Source organism: Lynx rufus, unplaced genomic scaffold (assembly GCF_022079265.1).
Source record: "Lynx rufus isolate CCGP_SWC_20201006 ecotype Redwood Valley unplaced genomic scaffold, mLynRuf1.p SCAF_20, whole genome shotgun sequence".
NCBI classification, from domain to species: Eukaryota; Metazoa; Chordata; class Mammalia; order Carnivora; family Felidae; genus Lynx; species Lynx rufus.
In genome coordinates, this window is record NW_025814835.1 from 2,635,458 (window position 1) to 2,652,364 (window position 16,907).

The window sequence follows — 16,907 nt, forward strand, 5'->3', positions numbered from 1 at the left end:
GCAGTAGCGGGCGAGAGGTTCCCACCACGCGATGTACGCACGAACTCATTTCTGTAGAAACGTTAACACGTGAAGGTTTACGAGGATATATAGACGAACTCATCAATCTTAGTTCCGTTAGGGCAGTGGATTTTTTTTTTTCTTTTTTGAGACGGGGGAAGAGAGAGACACAGAGAGAGACAGCGTGAGCGCCTGCGAGCAGAAGAGGGGCAGAGGGAGAGGGAGAGAATGGCAAGCGGGCTCCACCCTCAACACACAGCCCGACTTGGGGCTTGACTCTATGACCCTGGGATCGTGACCCGAGCAGAAATCAAGAGTCAGATGCCCATCTGACTGAGCCTCCCAGGCGCCCCTGGGGAGGAGGATTTTTTGAACACAGTTTTCTGTATTATCGGAATGTTCTTGTTCTCTCTTTTGTGCATTGAACATACTACTTGTATTTTCATCACGAAAAAAAAAACAATTTTGAAACAGACGATCAGAATACACACTTAGGAAAGAATGAACTAAAGGGTAGTCTCCATGAAGGAAAGTCCGTGCTCTACCTGAGAAGCAATGTTGAGTGTGACCGTGTCCAGTCCTCCGGAGAGCAAGCCCTGAGTATCGGCCAGAGTCAGCGTGACGCTGGCATCTCCCCCCGCCCCTGATGAAGACATGACCAGGTTCTGAGTAGATATGGCCGACGGAGACATGGGTGTCGTCGAAGGCAGGCTTCCAGTTGTAGCATTAAGTTCTGCAAAAGAGAAGAATGAACACATCAGTGGCGGAGCTAGATAAGCCCGGTTCTGCTGGGACAGGAAGAGCGGCTTTCATAGAGGAACTGTGTCTGTCATCATCAGCGTCTACATCGCCCCCGCTTCTGAAATTGCACCAAGATAATCAGAGAATCTTTTGTTCCCATTTCATGGCAAGGCTTCTATAGTTTCTAAATATCTTTATATACATAAATACACTCTGCTTAAGTATAACGTAGAGAAAAAACAAAACAGGACGAGAAGAGTAAAAATATGACCCTACAGTCCTAGTCACTACCGCTAAGGCAGAAGGAAACTGCCAAGAATTTCCAGGACACCGTCCCCACCGAGGACCAGAGAGCAGCCTGAAGGCACCGAATGTGACCCCCTGAGCACCGATCGGCTCCAAAGCTCACGTGACCATCTCTGCTGAGGCCTCCCCTCCACTTCCTTTAGGTCTGCTTCGTCTGAAATGAACCTCATGAGCCCTATAAACATTAATTTATCCTTTGTGATATCTTACTCTTCTTTGGAAAAGACAACAAGACTTTTTGACACTTTCCCCCTGTAGCCAATGAGAAGAGAAAGGAAGGTATCTGGGACAGAATCAGGCAAAGGAGGGCCTTTTCTACGAAACAGAAACTCATGCACCCGACTGGCAAATGAGAGGGCTGAGCACGGGGTGTCAAGGGCCTGCGGTCCGCACCGACAAAAACACGCTTGTGAGGTTTCACTGGTAAGCATAGCACACATGCACATGCGTGTACACACACACACACACACGCACGCACAAATCTCACGATCTAGGCTTCCATTCATCTAACAAACATGACTTATCATCCACGGTGTCAGCCGCTGGGCTCAGTGCTACAGATACACCAAGATGGTAACTGAAGCAGAGTTGAAAACACTATGTCCTCATTAGGTGTGAAAACAAAACAAAAAGAGACTCCTGAGGATCCTTGGCAGTGACTTGGGTCACATCGGTCCAGAGCCTCTGCTCTGATCAGGGGCCAACAGGGAAGCTAGGTTACTTACTTGTAACTGGAGTCCTCCAAATACAATGCCTCCATAGATCCACACTCTTGGAGTCCCACACTGTGCTGCACAGACCTGGAACCTTCAAAAGCAGTATAACCATTAGGAGGCTAGGAGTCTCTGCTCTGCACAGCCACCGGGGCTCCAAAGACAACCTCGCCGGACCCCTCCCACCTTGCCGGGCATCTGCGCAGAGCGGACTGCTAAGACACGCTAGGACCGGAGGAGTGTGGATTTGTGGAGGGTGTATGTTCTAAGCACTCCAGTTACCAGCACAACGGTCAAGCTCGTGTTCTAACCTCACCTCCACGCACCCTTACTCTTGCAGACCAGCATGATTTTAACAGGAGTGGGCAAAGATTAAAAAGAAGGATCCTGTAAAACGTGGCAGTGACCAGACGGGTGAACTGATGTCCGGTCAAAATCACTAAGGAGAAGACGGGGGTTGGGCTGTCAAAGCGCCGGGCGGAGAGAGGCGTGCCGGCACCAGGCTCGCCAGGATCAGATCTACAAAAAGCAAAGCCAAGAGCTGCTCCTCGGATGGCCAAGACTTGGTCAAACCTCACCCGAAATAAAGGAATTCCTGAAATAAAGGAACGAGACCTCTTCTCCCCTCCCACCGGTAGCATCTTTCTCTCTGACGATTATTAACGTAGGGAGAGGGTCCAGGGCTGTGCAGCACAAGAAACGCAACGAGAAAACAGAAGCCTGTGTGTCGTTTCGCTGAAGCGAATCCTGACACACGGGCCAGTGGAGACACTAACCTCACACAACGCCTGGAGCTCACGTCTCTCTCCAAGTGTGGGGGTGCACTTCACGTGCGTGCTTCGTTCAAGACATTTCCCACAAAGAGGATATCAGCTCAAGTACAATTTCAATCCTCAAAATGGTCCAAAAACAGGTGATGTGAGTAGGAAAAAAATGGAATTTTCTTCAGCATGAAATTAAGTAACTAAATCACATTTGTTCAATATATAGTTCTAAATTACGGAAGAAGATTTATTTAAAGCTCAGAAACCACAGTTTTAACTCAAATTAAATACTCTCAACATGGAAACTGAGACTGAATACTGGAGCAAAGGCTGCGAAGTCTTACTGTCAGTTTTCATTCACCGGCTCTGAAGCACAAACGCTCGGGCTGTACCACAGAGAGCTAGGTCCTACTTCGGCATATGATTCTAACCCCAAAAACAGGAACGTCTAAAGGATTAACAAATCTCTTACGGTCCTCAAACCCAACACTGTATTCAATCTTTGTTGGCATAAGGTTTCATAGCTTCTAAGAAAACTTAATTATGATTTTGGAAAGTTTCACAAGTAGTTTAAAGGATGTGAGATCAGTTTTTTCTTGAGATAAACAAAGATGTGGCAAGAAAGGTTGGGGGGGGTGTCACGGGAACAGGGAAACACACAGTCCAGCCATTCGTTTCCAAGGAGAAAGTGGGGAGAATGTCCTCCCTAATTATAAAATGTTCCCAACAAATGGGGAATGGGAAATAAGTAATTGATTATACTTAAATCTAGAAGACACCAAGGCTAAAATAACCTTACAAAGGAAGGAAAGAATTCCTTTTTTTCACTGAAAGCATAACCCAATTTATTCATCAAAATTATCTTAACAGTGGACGAGGGTAAGAACAAAAAGATGATTCCCGCTTGAGATCAATTCCTTAAAAAGTTGTGCTAAATCTCAAGCCTCTGAAAGGGCACTTGCGTCACATCTGACCGTTTTCTGATACAAGCACGTGTGTCCGATGCTGTCACGGACGCCCTTGGAGCCAGTGAAATGGCCTTCGGCCCCGTGTCAGACACCCGAACACAAGCTCGTGTTTCTGTCTCGCATGTGAAACGCTGACTGCAGTACTTTGATTCACGTATAGCCCCCTGGAACGTAACACACTTCTTTTCAACGCTTCAGTTAGGATGCACGCCGTCCCGGGGGGCTGGGGAGCCTCGGCCCATCTTGTGAACAAGATGGAAAGAACTACAAGTGAGAATAGTCACGGGCATGCCAGCCTGCTCTGGTCTAAAGGACTAGCTGGCAACAGAAGTTTTGTAAAATCACTGAGGGTTTTAGAAGAGGCATGTCTAAGTCATGTGTCAAAGTCATTTTGGTCTCAACTCTCGCACGGTGTGGCCTGAAGCCTGGTCTGGGAGTGACTTTGACGCTCAGGAAAACGCCGCCCTTTCAAGAAGCAATGTCCCGCCCTGTACTGTACTGACGGGTCAGCTCCCGCATTATCACCGGTACCAGTGGATCCGCAAACCTCTCAAAATAGTTGCCAGCTATCAAGGCCTGAGTAGTTCAGCGTGTGGAAGAATTTCTTCCTGTATCTGGAATCGTTCAATGATGGCAAAGGTACACGAGAACATAATACAACTGACCTGGTCGTATAAACTCGATCCTGTATTTATGACACCTGCTATTACATCACTAAACAAACGTGTTCACGTTATGAGCTCAACTTTTATTTTATTTCACTAAATTCCTTGGAAAATAAATTTGAATAAGGCACCAAATTAAGCTCAAGTGACATCAAAAAGAAAGTATTCTCGGGGCGCCTAGGTGGCTCAGTCGGTTAAGCGTCCGACTTCAGCCAGGTCACGATCTCGCGGTCCGTGAGTTCGAGCCCCGCGTCGGGCTCTGGGCTGATGGCCCAGAGCCTGGAGCCTGCTTCCGATTCTGTGTCTCCCTCTCTCTCTGCCCCTCCCCCGTTCATGCTCTGTCTCTCTCTCTCTCTGTCTCAAAAATAAATAAACGTTAAAAAAAATTAAAAAAAAAAAAAAAAAAGAAAGTATTCTCAGCTGGCTCTAAAACAGTAAGTCCAAAGGGAAAAAAAATTAAATCATGGAAAAGGGCTCGTTCGTTGTTTTCAAAGAAACGCTAGTGCACAACACCCAGGACCCTTAGGCACAACTGGCTGTGGTCAGCTCTACTGCACGAGGGACCCTCCCCTGCACGCAACGCTCTACGGCTCTGTGCGGGGGCGATCCCAAGGGAAAACGCTTCCTGTCTAACCAGACGACAGTGTTGGAATGAAGTACACTGGTGGCCAAAACAGGGCCCTCAGGCCATCCGCTTCTCCATCCTGATCGGAACATCTCCCATTTTCAATTATCTGCTGCACCAGCAAACACCCAGGATCCCCAGAGCAGCACAAGAAAACCACTCCATGTAAATTGAAACACCTGAAACCACTGGTCTTTCCAACCATTTGCCCAGGATTCAAAAAGATGTTAAGCAGAGCTTCCAGGGAGACACGAGATTTCACGGCCCCACGGGAGCGGGCTGAGAGAGCTCACATGGCTAGCATTCCAGAACAGAGTCCGCACCAGAGCCGGACAGCCACTCGCTCCGGCCCACGAGACACAAGGATCAGATACAGAGGGGACATCACGGGCCCGAAATCCAGACTCTGGATCTGCCGACACGGGATTCAGACAAAGTTCTTAACCACTCAGGCCTCATTTCATGCTTCAGCAAACGACAGGGGTGACAGACGCCCCCACACTCCCAGCCCCACTCTCACAGAAGCCCTGTCCCAACCAGGTCAAATCCCCCAGGACCGATGACCTATTTTCCTTTATACATCGTTACCGCCACAAGTTTACAATGATTTACGGATTCCTCAGTAAGTGCCTGTGTCCTATTAGTTCCTAGGATCCTAAGTGCAAAGGCACTACGTGTGCCATGCTCAGTATTCTGTTCCCAGACTGAGTACAATTCTTATCACACAGTACACTTTAATTAAACAGTCTGTTAGTGAAGAAATGAATTACCGGATAAGAAAGCATCTCAAATGAGCATGAAAAAGAAAAAAAGCCTAGCTGCGCCTCCAAATATATGTAAAAATTAAATTTTTCCTCTCAAAAAATGATATAGAGAGTTGGAAAATAAGAAGGCTAAGAAATTAACAAGATCTCTACAAGAGGAGATAAACCAGACAGGCATGTCATTGGAAACCGTTGACCATTACTTGCGAAGCTGTCATTTATGTTACTGGACCTCATTTAAGTTTTTATAGAACTCTACACTTGAAAAGCTTAGCAACAGGCCATTTTAAAACTGTGTTCTCCTAACGGCGGTGGGTGACAGGAGACTCAGGCTGCAGGGCGCGGAGGAACGGGCTGGGTTCCCGCACGGGGAACAGGGCACGGTTCTGTGACGAGCCCTCCAAGTGCTAACTCGCGCAACTCCATGGCGCCTCGTGTGTCGGAACAGGACCGTTCCCCTGCCCTCCCTGGTAAGCAGAATTTTGGCTCGGCTGCACGCATGGGTAAGGCCAGGGAGTATGGAATCACGTGACACGTGACAGAGCACAGATGACACGGGGGTCCTGCTCCCGCCCGCCGACCCTGCCGACCGGGGGCACAGCCCTGTGGCCACGCCGTGGCACGGTGTGTCCGTGGCTCAGCCAGCAGCCGCGTGCACACCTGAAGAGCTCAGTGGTACACTCCACAAGAGCAGCTGATCACTGCCTCTGGTTAGGGTGGCACCTGGACACTGATCATTGACTGCAGGTGCTGACAATCTTATGCTTCCGTTTAGGTCACTATTTCCGTAAGAATTGTGCTGAATGAGGTCTCGACCTACATGGAAATTAATACTGTGATATCTGAAAATAACATGTTACCTTACATACTGGCACGTGTGCTAAGCATATAATAACATCTTATTAAAATTAAAGCTATTTCACTTTTAATAATATTCCTAGAAAAACTGAAAAGACCAGCAATACATTTTCCCTAAATGACAGTATTTGTTCCCATTTTTTAAGCTGTTAAGTATTTTTAAGTGCTTCCTAAGAGTTCTATTTTAACTCCGTATTTAGGCACTTAAAATTATACACTTTGTTGACTAAAACTTAAACTGACTTGAAAATACTTCCAAATGTGGTAGACTGGCAGGTGTGGCTAGGTATGTTTGTAAAAGCAGGTGACCCTAGAGCCCCCGAACCCAGCCGCCACCGAGCGGGCTTGCGCGGCGGGGACACTAGGCACTAGGGCGGGCGAGGGGAGGGGACCTGTGCCACTCGCCTTCCAGGAAGCGCTGGCCTTCGCCTCCAGACCCGCCCGCGGATGCCAGCTTCGATAGCCACAGGAGTCACATAAGCGTAAGCAAACTGCATGGAAAACACACGAACAGAGAAGGGGAACGGCTGCTGACGGAATCTTTGGAAAGACTGGACGTGAACGAGTTACTTTAAAAACATCTGCTGTCAAGTTAGGCAAACGCAAGACTAAACCGGAGGGGGAAAGCGTCAAAAGACAAAGGAATGCTGCACTGCCACCGTGCTGTGTAATTATCGACATCGCCACGCTTCGGTAAAGACACAGGAGCAGGAAATGAAGCCGCGTGCTGTGGGCATGAGCACGGGCAAAAGGAAAAACGCAAACTCCTATCAGCAGAGCAGACCCGTCTTCAAAGGATCTGTGGATGAAGGTTATCACTTTCTTGATTCTCTGCCTGACATAACTTTTCACTGAAAACTGGACCAAACCATCAGAGAAGAGGACCTTATTGTAGAGACACGAGACAAGTTGGGGAGCCCAGGGGCTATCCTTGCCTTGTACCCCATATTTTTTTCTCAACTGACTTCTGAATTGCTAAGAGTCTACAAAGCTCAATCGAAGTTTTGCTTTCTAGCACCGACAAGCATTTATAATTATACACATTAATGGAAAAAATAACTGAAAATCTCTACAGAGACCGCAAACTGTTTTCCTACAGCCTTTTCCGAACGGGATAAGGAAACGCTGACTTGTGACTTGACAATTCTCATAATGTGTAACAATGAGGATTGAGAATTAGAAGCCTCCGGCCTAAAGTTTGGGCAAACCTCCTGTCATCAACTGATTTAAAGATTTCTCCTAGGGTAAACCTTTTAAGCTAACTTTTAAACAATTAGTTAAATTCACTTCCTTATTCTGAATATGCCAACATGCAAAGTATCTACATGATCAATGATAGGAAAATACAGGAGAAACAGAAGCACAACCCAGAAGCTAAATAACACACTTTCTCAACTATAAGCCAGAATCTTGGATTATGTGTCTTTTGTACAGGATTCGCACAATGCCTCATACACAGAGGGCACACCAAAGAGTTAATTTGATCAACAAAGGTTTCTCAACATAAAAAACATTAAAATTCAGATGCATATAACAAAAGTAGGAAGGTTACTGAATTCTATAAAACTGAAAGTTAATTTCCACTGCCTAAGAGCGTCTAAAATCACTCACGTCGCTCAAAATCAAAACTCTAAGAATAGCTCCTCAAGTTTCTCACACGCGTTAAAAGGAAAAGACGCTCCCTAAAAAAGCAAGCTTTCTTCAGTTTTCTAAGTAAATTTTCTTCCTTTTGCAATAGTAATCTCTGCAGGAATCTCGCTGAAGGGCAAGTGCGTTACCCGGTCCGCCCTCTGCCCTCCCCAGTGTTTAAGGGAAAACGCTCCCCTTCAGCCATCACACCCTCTCTCCAGGGGCAGCGTTCACCTCCCAGCGAAATGTTTTTATTTGTAACAACAGCCTCATAAGGTTGTTATGAGGCTTGAATGAATATTAAATGAGCTCATATTTGTAAAAGTCAGTAGAAGAGCGCCTGGCACATAGTAAGGGTCATACAAAGGGCTGCTAAATTTGAAAATGACTCTTAATGACCACAAAGGGCTCACAGCTAAGAGTCACGTGGGCAGCGCACCGCTGTAAAACGTGTTCCAGGCTGACCTAGGTCACACACGACACAGACGGAGGGAAATCTGGTCGTGGACATGACAGCCCGGAGACACGGAATGCCTGCTCTCGGCTGACACACGGGATCAATTTGCCAACTTCAAGTGACCTCCACTGCCAAAGGCCATCATCTTCCCGTTTCTCCACTCTTCAGTGCTCTACCCCACATTTAACGCTGTTCCACACGGTCTGTGCAGAGTCCTGGGAAGTCAGGAGGCGCCCAGAGCGTCCTCAGGCTCAGGTTGTGCCGACCACAGTCCTCTAGTTTCACGTAGCAGGAAAACGGCACATGAAGCCACGGCTTCCTGCTGTCTGCTAACCAGAGCGAGGTGGCCAAACAGTGGTCTCAGAGTGGACGTGAGGAACTCTCACTTTTAACTTCTGGTTAGATCTCAACTGTGACGGTCTTTCGCTAAGCCTGAATTTCCCACACGTGTTACCAACACTTCCGGAGCACTGGCTTTGTGCAAAATTCGGTGTTGCCGAAAACATACATACATACGACTAAGACACACTTCAAATGTGGGGGGAGGAGGTTTAAGACGTTAAGTGACTAACCAGAGATGGTCAGGGTGATTTCCTGCGGGGACCCGGAGGACGACGCGGCAGCGGGCCCGGCAGCCTGCGCCAACACCTGGCTCAGACTCGAGTTGTTAATGGTCAGGGTGATCTCGTGGGGGCCGCTGGAGGTGGATACCAGGCCTTGCGATGTCACCACCTGAGAGAGGTCTTGAGTCCCTGGTCGTCGTGACAAAACAAAACAAAGCTGGGCTTAAAAGAATAGTAATTTTCTTTCATATATGTTATTTTAATGTTATTTTAATCATATATGTTAATATTTTAATAAAACTGTTATTTCAAAAGAAGATTCAGAAGAAAACATCAACCACGTGTAGAATTCCCTCATCCGGAAAGACAAGACGCCTTAGAAACAGGAAGGCAACAGGACCGCGGGAATTACGTGTGGGCGGAAAGGGATGTGCGTAGACTGAATGCACATCACTTAGCAGAGGAAAAGTGCGCGTGTGCTGGGGACACTCCACGTGTTTGCTGAGCTTGGTAAGGAGAGGAAAGGGGAGCCACGGAGCCCTAAATGCAAATGCGTGACCACAAGCAAGGAGCTGGACCCCCGGCTGCCACTTACCGCTGCTGGTGGTCATCACGGGGTCCTGCTCAGACAGCGGGCCGATGGTCAGACTGGCAGACGTCACCGTGGGCTGTAAGGACAGGCCTGAGATGGGCTGGATGACGACACTGGCTGGGACCGTGCTGTCCTGTGCCTGCAAGGTGCTGTTTTGGGAGGCCAGGCCGGGCTCCCCCGGCAGCTGCTGACTGAGCAAGTTGCCCTGCTGTAGCGTCTGCTGCAAAATACTTGGGTCAATCTGAAAGGCAAAACAGGTACCTGTGACGGGCAGCGCACGCTCACGTGTGATCGTGTAACAAGGTACCTGTGACGGGAAGCGCGCTCACGTGCGATTTTGACCAATTAAAGCCCGGAAAACCTCAGAAGCGGCATACCTGTAACGTGATGTTGTTAATGCTGGAGGCATCGATTCCAGAGATCTGGACGTTTGGCCCGACTAAGTTAGCAGCCAGCTGTAACTGTATGCCCTCCAGGCTGGTCAAGCTCCCGTCCGTCAAAGACACTGTCCAGTCACCACCAGCTGCAGAGGAAGAGAACCGGGATGACTGCATATCTGAAAGGCTTCTTAGAAAGCAAAACAGAACAAAAACCCCTCATTTCCATATGGGAATTTTTGTGTACATGGTTTTATTCGTACATCAACGTGATGTATGTAGTTAAGGCATACTAATATTGCCACCAGACACACGCATGATCTAATTCACCCAACACAAAGCATCCTCTGAAATAGGTGATGTTACGCATTTTAAACACACGAGCAAACTAGGCTCAAAGAGACTACACTGACTGGCCCAAGGTCTAAAACAACAACTCACGGCTGTGTTGTATCTTTAACGGCCCCACGGGTCACATCCACAGGCTGCTGACACTCACTCTGTGACTTGTAAGTGCACGACAAGCCCGAATGGCTGAAAGTTCCTATTTTTCAAGCACTGGGTGACCCACGTGACCCAAGAGCGATTATTTAAAGAACTCTAGGATAGCACACACGATGTCGGAGGGGAGTCACCGGTCACGTGTGTCACTGTCACGCCTGTGGGGTGCAGAGCAAGAGGCGCACGTAAACCCAGGAAAAGCAGCTCAGAGCACCGTGAAGGGTTCAAAAGCAGATGCTGCGGCGGGAGGAACAGGGACGGGAGGGTGACTCGCCTCAAGAGTGAAATGTACGTTTTCCCACCTGCCTCACAGGGGCAAACCTCAAGGGAGAGAAGCGCACGTCGTGGACGGAGGGCCCCCCCTCCCGGCACATCAGTGCCGCCCAGGCCCGGCGCTCACCCGACACGGAGGCAGGGAGGATGGCCTGGCCCACCAGCCCCTGCGGAAGCACGTTCTGCTCGAACTGCCCCGTCAGGACAGAGTTGTTCATGACGAACACGCTGGGGTCGGCGGATGACGGGCTGAGCAGGTTTAAGGGCTGCAGCGCCTCCGACGGGCTTCGGGCCACGGGCTTCCTGGCTTTCTTCGGGTCGGGTTTATAATGAAACTGCATGTGCGTCTTCCTCCGCCCGGACGTGCGGAAGCGCAGCTCACAGTGCGGACACTTGAAGGGCTTCGCTCCCGTGTGCAAGCGCATGTGCACCTTCAGGCTCCCCTTTGTGGAAAAGGCGTTGCTGCACACGTGACAGCTGAAGAGCTTCTGACCTGCGGAAAGGTCAAGGGTCAGCGGGGCCCACGACGCGCCACACCCACGCGCAAGCGGCCAGCACGGGGCGGGGGGCGGGGCCAGGTACGTCAAGGAGGACCCTGTTCTGCGGGTGCTGGCGCAGAGACCTCGCGGCGAGCACCGCCACAGCCTGCGTCCACGACCCCACAGCACTTGGGCGTCTGCACCGCCTCTCACCGAGCCTCGACGGGACCCGGGGTGGGGGCACTAAGCGGCTCAGCCCCGTGTCGCTGTCACTCGCCCCTCGGTTTACAAAGGGCACCTGTACGTGTCAGCACACGTCTATCTTCTTTCTGCAGGGGGGCCCCCGGGACACCAGCGCAGGTGGGGAGTGGCCACAGGTGTGGATCACGTGCTCAGCTCCTGGGACTCTGAGCCAAGGGCATGACGGAGGCCGGGAGGTGGGGCCGAGGGCCCGGTCACCCGCCTACCCTGCCCCGGAGAGGCTCTGGGGGGACAAAAGCGTCCCGGTTTTCTGTTTCTATTTCTCCCAGAAACAATACTGACTTCTATTTAACCGGGCGGGCACGCTGGGACCCACCCCGGGACTAGGGAGGCCAGCTGTCCAGCCCTGCTCGGGGCCCTCAGAGGTCACCCGGGGAGCCCCGAGTGCAGGACGAGGCCTGAAAGGTATCTCTCACAGAGACTTTTCTTTCTGGGCCTCAGGCACAGGGGCCAACACAGAATCCCGGCGTGCGAGCCATCGTGAACACCACTGGCACTGGCCAGGTGAGAGGCCCCTTCTGGTCCTGGCGGCTCACAGCATCACACGAGAGGGACAAAAACACAGCACCCGATGAACCAGCGGAAACACTGCCCACAGCAGGGGCGCACGCTAAGTTCCTGTATCTATCTATTAAATTCCAAACACTAACCCATCAGAAAAGAATCATAGGACTTTACATAAACATGTGAAATTCCCTTGTACGTTTTTGGTCAATTCTGCCGGGAACCAAAAATTAAGAATATAAATGAGTTTCACAATCATAATCCTATGAATCACATGAACAACTCTCCCGTTTACTGAGAGTTCACCACAGTTCCCGCGACAGCCAGAGGCTCCGAGAAATGGCCCGGAAGCGAGCACAGACGTCAAATCTGCGCGGGGTGTGCAGGCCTGCCCCTTAACCACTGGGCACCCTGTGCAGGGCAAGCAGCAAAGCCCTGCTGTATTTTAATGAGCACCATTAACCTTCAGTTCCTCAAATGAGACGAAGAAAAAAATGGCCATTGGGAATCGTACATTAATGTTTTTCCTTTATAAGATTTCTCCCCACCTGAAAAGAATTATTAGCTGGTAACTATAATCAGCTTGGCTAAATCCCCAGTTCTTGTAAAACCTCAACAAACCAAAGGTCTCTGGCCTAAATGAGACTAAGAAAGAATTTTCTTAACAAAGGTATTCAAGGCGCAGTAAGAACACTGACAGCAGGCAGCTCGGCATCGGAGACCGGGCTCCTTTTCCTCCGTGTTTTCTGGATCATTTCTCCCAAGTCAGAAATCAAAACTCCTTTTATACCCATTTCTTCATGGTTCCTGACTTCTAAGCTTCCTATGATCTTGAAAGGTAGACGGGGACAAATACAAAATGCCATCGTGGTGCCTAGGAGGCTCAGTCAGTTAGCAGCCAACTCTCGGGATTCAGCTCAGGTTGTGATCTCAAAGGACATTAGTTCGAGCCTGCTTGGGATTCTCTGTCTCCGTCTCTCTCTGTCCCTCCCCTGCTCATTCTCTCTGTCTCTCTCAAAATAAATGAATGAACATTTAAAATTCTCTACAAAGCGCCATCATAAGGCACCGACGTGGAGCACAGGCGCCCGCTCGTACCTGTGTGCGTCTTCACGTGGCAGTCTAGGGTCGATTTAACAGTAAAGCTCTTCCCACATTCATCACATTTATATGGCTTTTCTCCAGTGTGGATTCGCACGTGCCTAACCAGAAAGCATTTACAGTAAGTGTTTTTATTTTTAATTTTATACACATTTACAAGCAATCTCATGATTTTAAATTCGTAACTATGCCTGTAAGTAAAAAATATGTGTTAGTATGGGCTGAATAAACTCGGCCAAATAAAACCTTTGATCTCCATCTACACAAAAACAGCAGAAACAAACTCAGAAGCAAACAAAAACATCTGCAAGATGGACGAACACAGGGCTAACTTTTCTTAAACCGAAGAGTTGTTATAAATCAGCAATAAGACCAGAAACACCACAGTAGAAGAACAGACAATGCATAGGAAGCTCAGAGAAGAAATACAGCCAAAAGCCACGGGAAAGCGTTTCACCCATACCCAGAATTGAAAAAGAGGAAATGGAAACACAAAGCTAGCATTTCTGCTGTCAGTCAGATGAGGCCTCAGTCAGGGGGGCAGTCTGGGCACCACCTGGCGGCAGTGACCCAACCCCCCTGCAGGTGCACCCGCGAGGGCTCCTGTAGCGACCGGAGACAGAAAGCGTGCCCTGAGATGAAAGTTGGCATTCCCCCGCGACAGAACACGTCACCACTGAAAAGAAGGTAACAAGCTTGCAGGTACAAAGAAAGAAGGGTGTCTACGACTCAATATGTAAAAACTACACCAAAAATAAAACTGTAGAACTTAATGGTGACACGTGGACATTTCTGGGAAAAACACGTAAGAACCAGTTGACAGCGGTTGTCTCTGGAGAGCAGGAAGGACTTTTTCTCACTTGATGGTGTCCCGGGCTGTGCTTTGCTTTTGTCTGGCTTCATCACAGGACCTGGTCCTCTCCCCCCGAACGCTCTGCTGTCTTACTCCCCGCTTAATTGCACCTGACCTCCGGGTGCCCAGAAGGGACACCACCGCCACCTCCTCGGCACGCGCCGTCGCCCCACTCACCCCCCCTCGCCGCCACCCTCGCTGCAGTGGGAAGAACAGGGCAGTCCAGCGGTCACCCAGGCTCACTGATGAGCACTTCCAACCCAGTGGCCGCTCTGCCACCAGCCCCACCCACACGGAGGGCGCTGAGGGCTCAGGAGGAGCTGGAGGGCAGCTGCTCCTTCCCCCGCCTCCAACTCCGAACTGCTCCTCCCTGTGTCAGGGGGCCCGGTATCCCCCAACCTACCAGCTTGCTCCTAATCCTGAGCCGTCCAGAGCGACCCTGCAGAGACTGCAGGAGAACATTCTACCTCCCCGTCTTTCCCGCAGGCTGACCTTGCCCCCAGCCCTCAGTGTCCCATTTCCAAGTCTGCTTCATCCTGCTGGACTTGACCTCACAGCGTCAGTCACCGCTTGGACAGACTGGTGTGAACTGCACGCTGCCTCCTGACACGCTCGCTCCCGCCCCGGCCTGAGCCTGGGCCCCCCCGCTCCCTACGCACACCAGCACCCCTGCTCCCGCCCCGGCCTGAGCCTGCGCCCCCCGCTCCCTACGCACACCAGCACCCCTGCTCCCGCCCCGGCCTGAGCCTGCGCCCCCCGCTCCCTACGCACACCAGCACCCCTGGGGATAAGGAGGTCCCTGATGCTGTTTGCAAATGTACAAAGCTCAGCACCATGTTGTCTTCAAGAAATAACTCATTTCCTTTTCTTTTCTTTGTTAAACTAGAGCAGCACCCCCCCCCCCGCGGGAGGTACGGTCCAAGACCCCCCGTGTGTGTACCAAACCGTATTACACTGTTCATTCCTATACCTGATACTTATCGTGAGGTCTGATTTCTAAATTAGGCCCGGTGAGGTTGATGGCAACTGATGACGAACGGGAACAGTCACAACAACACACTGTGATAGAAGTTAAAATACCGGATTGTGCCACATCCTCCCCCCCTCCTTCCGTGATGACGGGCAATGATGACATGTCCACGTTAGATGACGGCAGGTGACAGACATGGGCACGTGACCCAGCTCAGGAGGAGGGTCGCCCACTTATGGGCCACGGTTGACTTCAGGTAACGAGCAGAAACCGCAGATGAGGGGGGACACCGCACCCCATGGCTCTACAGAAAGGAGTACAATCCACGCAACAAACTCATTTCTCACCAACTTCCCGAATGAGCTCAAAGGGAAGCCTCAAAATCTATGCGGGCTTCAAACCGTAACTCAGGAGACTCCTCAGCCCCTCGCGAGGCACCGGGTTCCGACAGGGCCCCCGCGACGGCACCATCGAAGGCTCCCGGGACGCCCCTCCCGAACCCCCGGGGCAACACCGTGACCTCACCTCACGAGGTCACTGGGCTTCTTGAAGCTCTTGGGGCAGTAGGAGCAGCAGTTGGCGAACTTGGGCTCGGCCTCCAGCTCCGCCTGTCTGTCCTTCATCTCGCTGACGCGGTCCTTCTCGGCCGCCGACTGCACCAGGACCTGCTCCGACACCGTCGCGCTTTCCTGCGGCCGAATTTTGGCCAGTTGTGCCGTCTCCTCCTCTGTGAAGGTGATGACCTCGGGACGAGCCTTTCGAGATGGGTTTCTCTCGGGATTTTCCTCCTCTTCCTCCACACACATATCTACACAAACAGGAAGGACCAAATCCTCATAAAAACTTAGGTTTTAACACAACAAATATATTAAAACCAAACACCTATGTAGGATTAGAGTGGGTCACTCGGCCTAGCGGGGTCCCCGGGAGGAAGGGGCACAGCGGTCACCGCGTGGGAGCAGTGCCCAAGGACCAGCCGGCAGACAGCTCCGACCCACGGTGTCCACACGGGCCACCGGCATTCCTAAGCAGACAGGCGCTACCACGGGCAAAACCTGAAATATTGTCGCATAAAGAAATCAGCAGAGCCCAAGACAGGAGACCAGAGATAAATTAGCAAAAAGGCCCTAATTAAAGAGTTAAAAAAAAAATTCAAACATATACATATAAGCGTTCTCTGAGTGAGACGTAAGGATGTATTTACATGGATTGTAAACAGGAAGAAGGTGCTATTAAAACCCAACAGAAGGAAAAGAGCTGGCTGGGAGGGAGGTCAGAACTGCACAGACAGCTAAAAAATAAAAAAATAAGGACTCAACAGAAACATCGACTAGCCAAACGGACAGTGGCTAACACCACATCAGTGATAAAAACTAATCAGATGCCACGTCAGGATAAAGGGACAAAGATGGGAGGGAGGGAAAGGAGGAGAGAAGGGAAGAGAGAGGCCAGGGGAGGGTGAGGAAAGGTCGGCCGTGAAGGAGAGAATAAAGTTTGGAAAGATTTGGGGGCAGTGGGGTAGAGCTGGTGGCCCCACCAGCACGGGTAACGAAATGCGGAGAGAACTATTCAAACACTTAAAGTACCAGGAACCCCATCCATAGGGCAAAGCCACTGGCGGGAAAAGGCGAGGGAAACGGAGCGCCACGCGAGGAAGAGACAGGATCCGATGGTGTCTGCCACACAGACTCACTGTCCCAACACCGAGCGCAGGTTAAACCCTACCGAGTGGCTCTAGGTTTGGGTAAAAGAAACCAGCGCAAGCGGCTTTCCTCCTGAGGCTAAGAAGGCTCCCGCGGAGCTCTGTTTCTCAGTGACCCCACCGAGGAGAACACCAGGCCCTCGGGTGCACGCTGTGTACGCAGGGGGGTGGCGAGGCCACAACGGGAGCCCCCAGGCGGTCAGCATCAGCTGACAAGGTGGCGCCCTCCCCCTACAGGGTT

At 50.5% G+C, this 16,907-nt stretch overlaps 1 protein-coding gene across 10 annotated transcripts in view; it reads right to left on the minus strand.

The window, feature by feature from the left end:
• The window catches only part of ZNF236 (zinc finger protein 236), a 107,063-nt gene that overhangs the window by 15,854 nt on the left and 74,302 nt on the right, over nt 1-16,907 (minus strand). For 8 of the 10 annotated variants that reach the window (XM_047086350.1, XM_047086354.1, XM_047086352.1 and 5 more), the window contains 7 exons: nt 15,490-15,772; nt 13,139-13,242; nt 10,924-11,289; nt 10,023-10,168; nt 9,649-9,886; nt 9,063-9,242; nt 546-733 (listed from right to left, as the gene is read on the minus strand). In XM_047086350.1, coding sequence (XP_046942306.1) covers nt 546-733; nt 9,063-9,242; nt 9,649-9,886; nt 10,023-10,168; nt 10,924-11,289; nt 13,139-13,242; nt 15,490-15,772 — 1,505 coding nt within the window. Of the gene's footprint in view, nt 1-545; nt 734-1,772; nt 1,855-2,536; nt 2,653-9,062; nt 9,243-9,648; nt 9,887-10,022; nt 10,169-10,923; nt 11,290-13,138; nt 13,243-15,489; nt 15,773-16,907 lie in introns of those variants that run through there. The other 2 variants (XM_047086356.1, XR_006963302.1) reach the window with 2 other exon arrangements.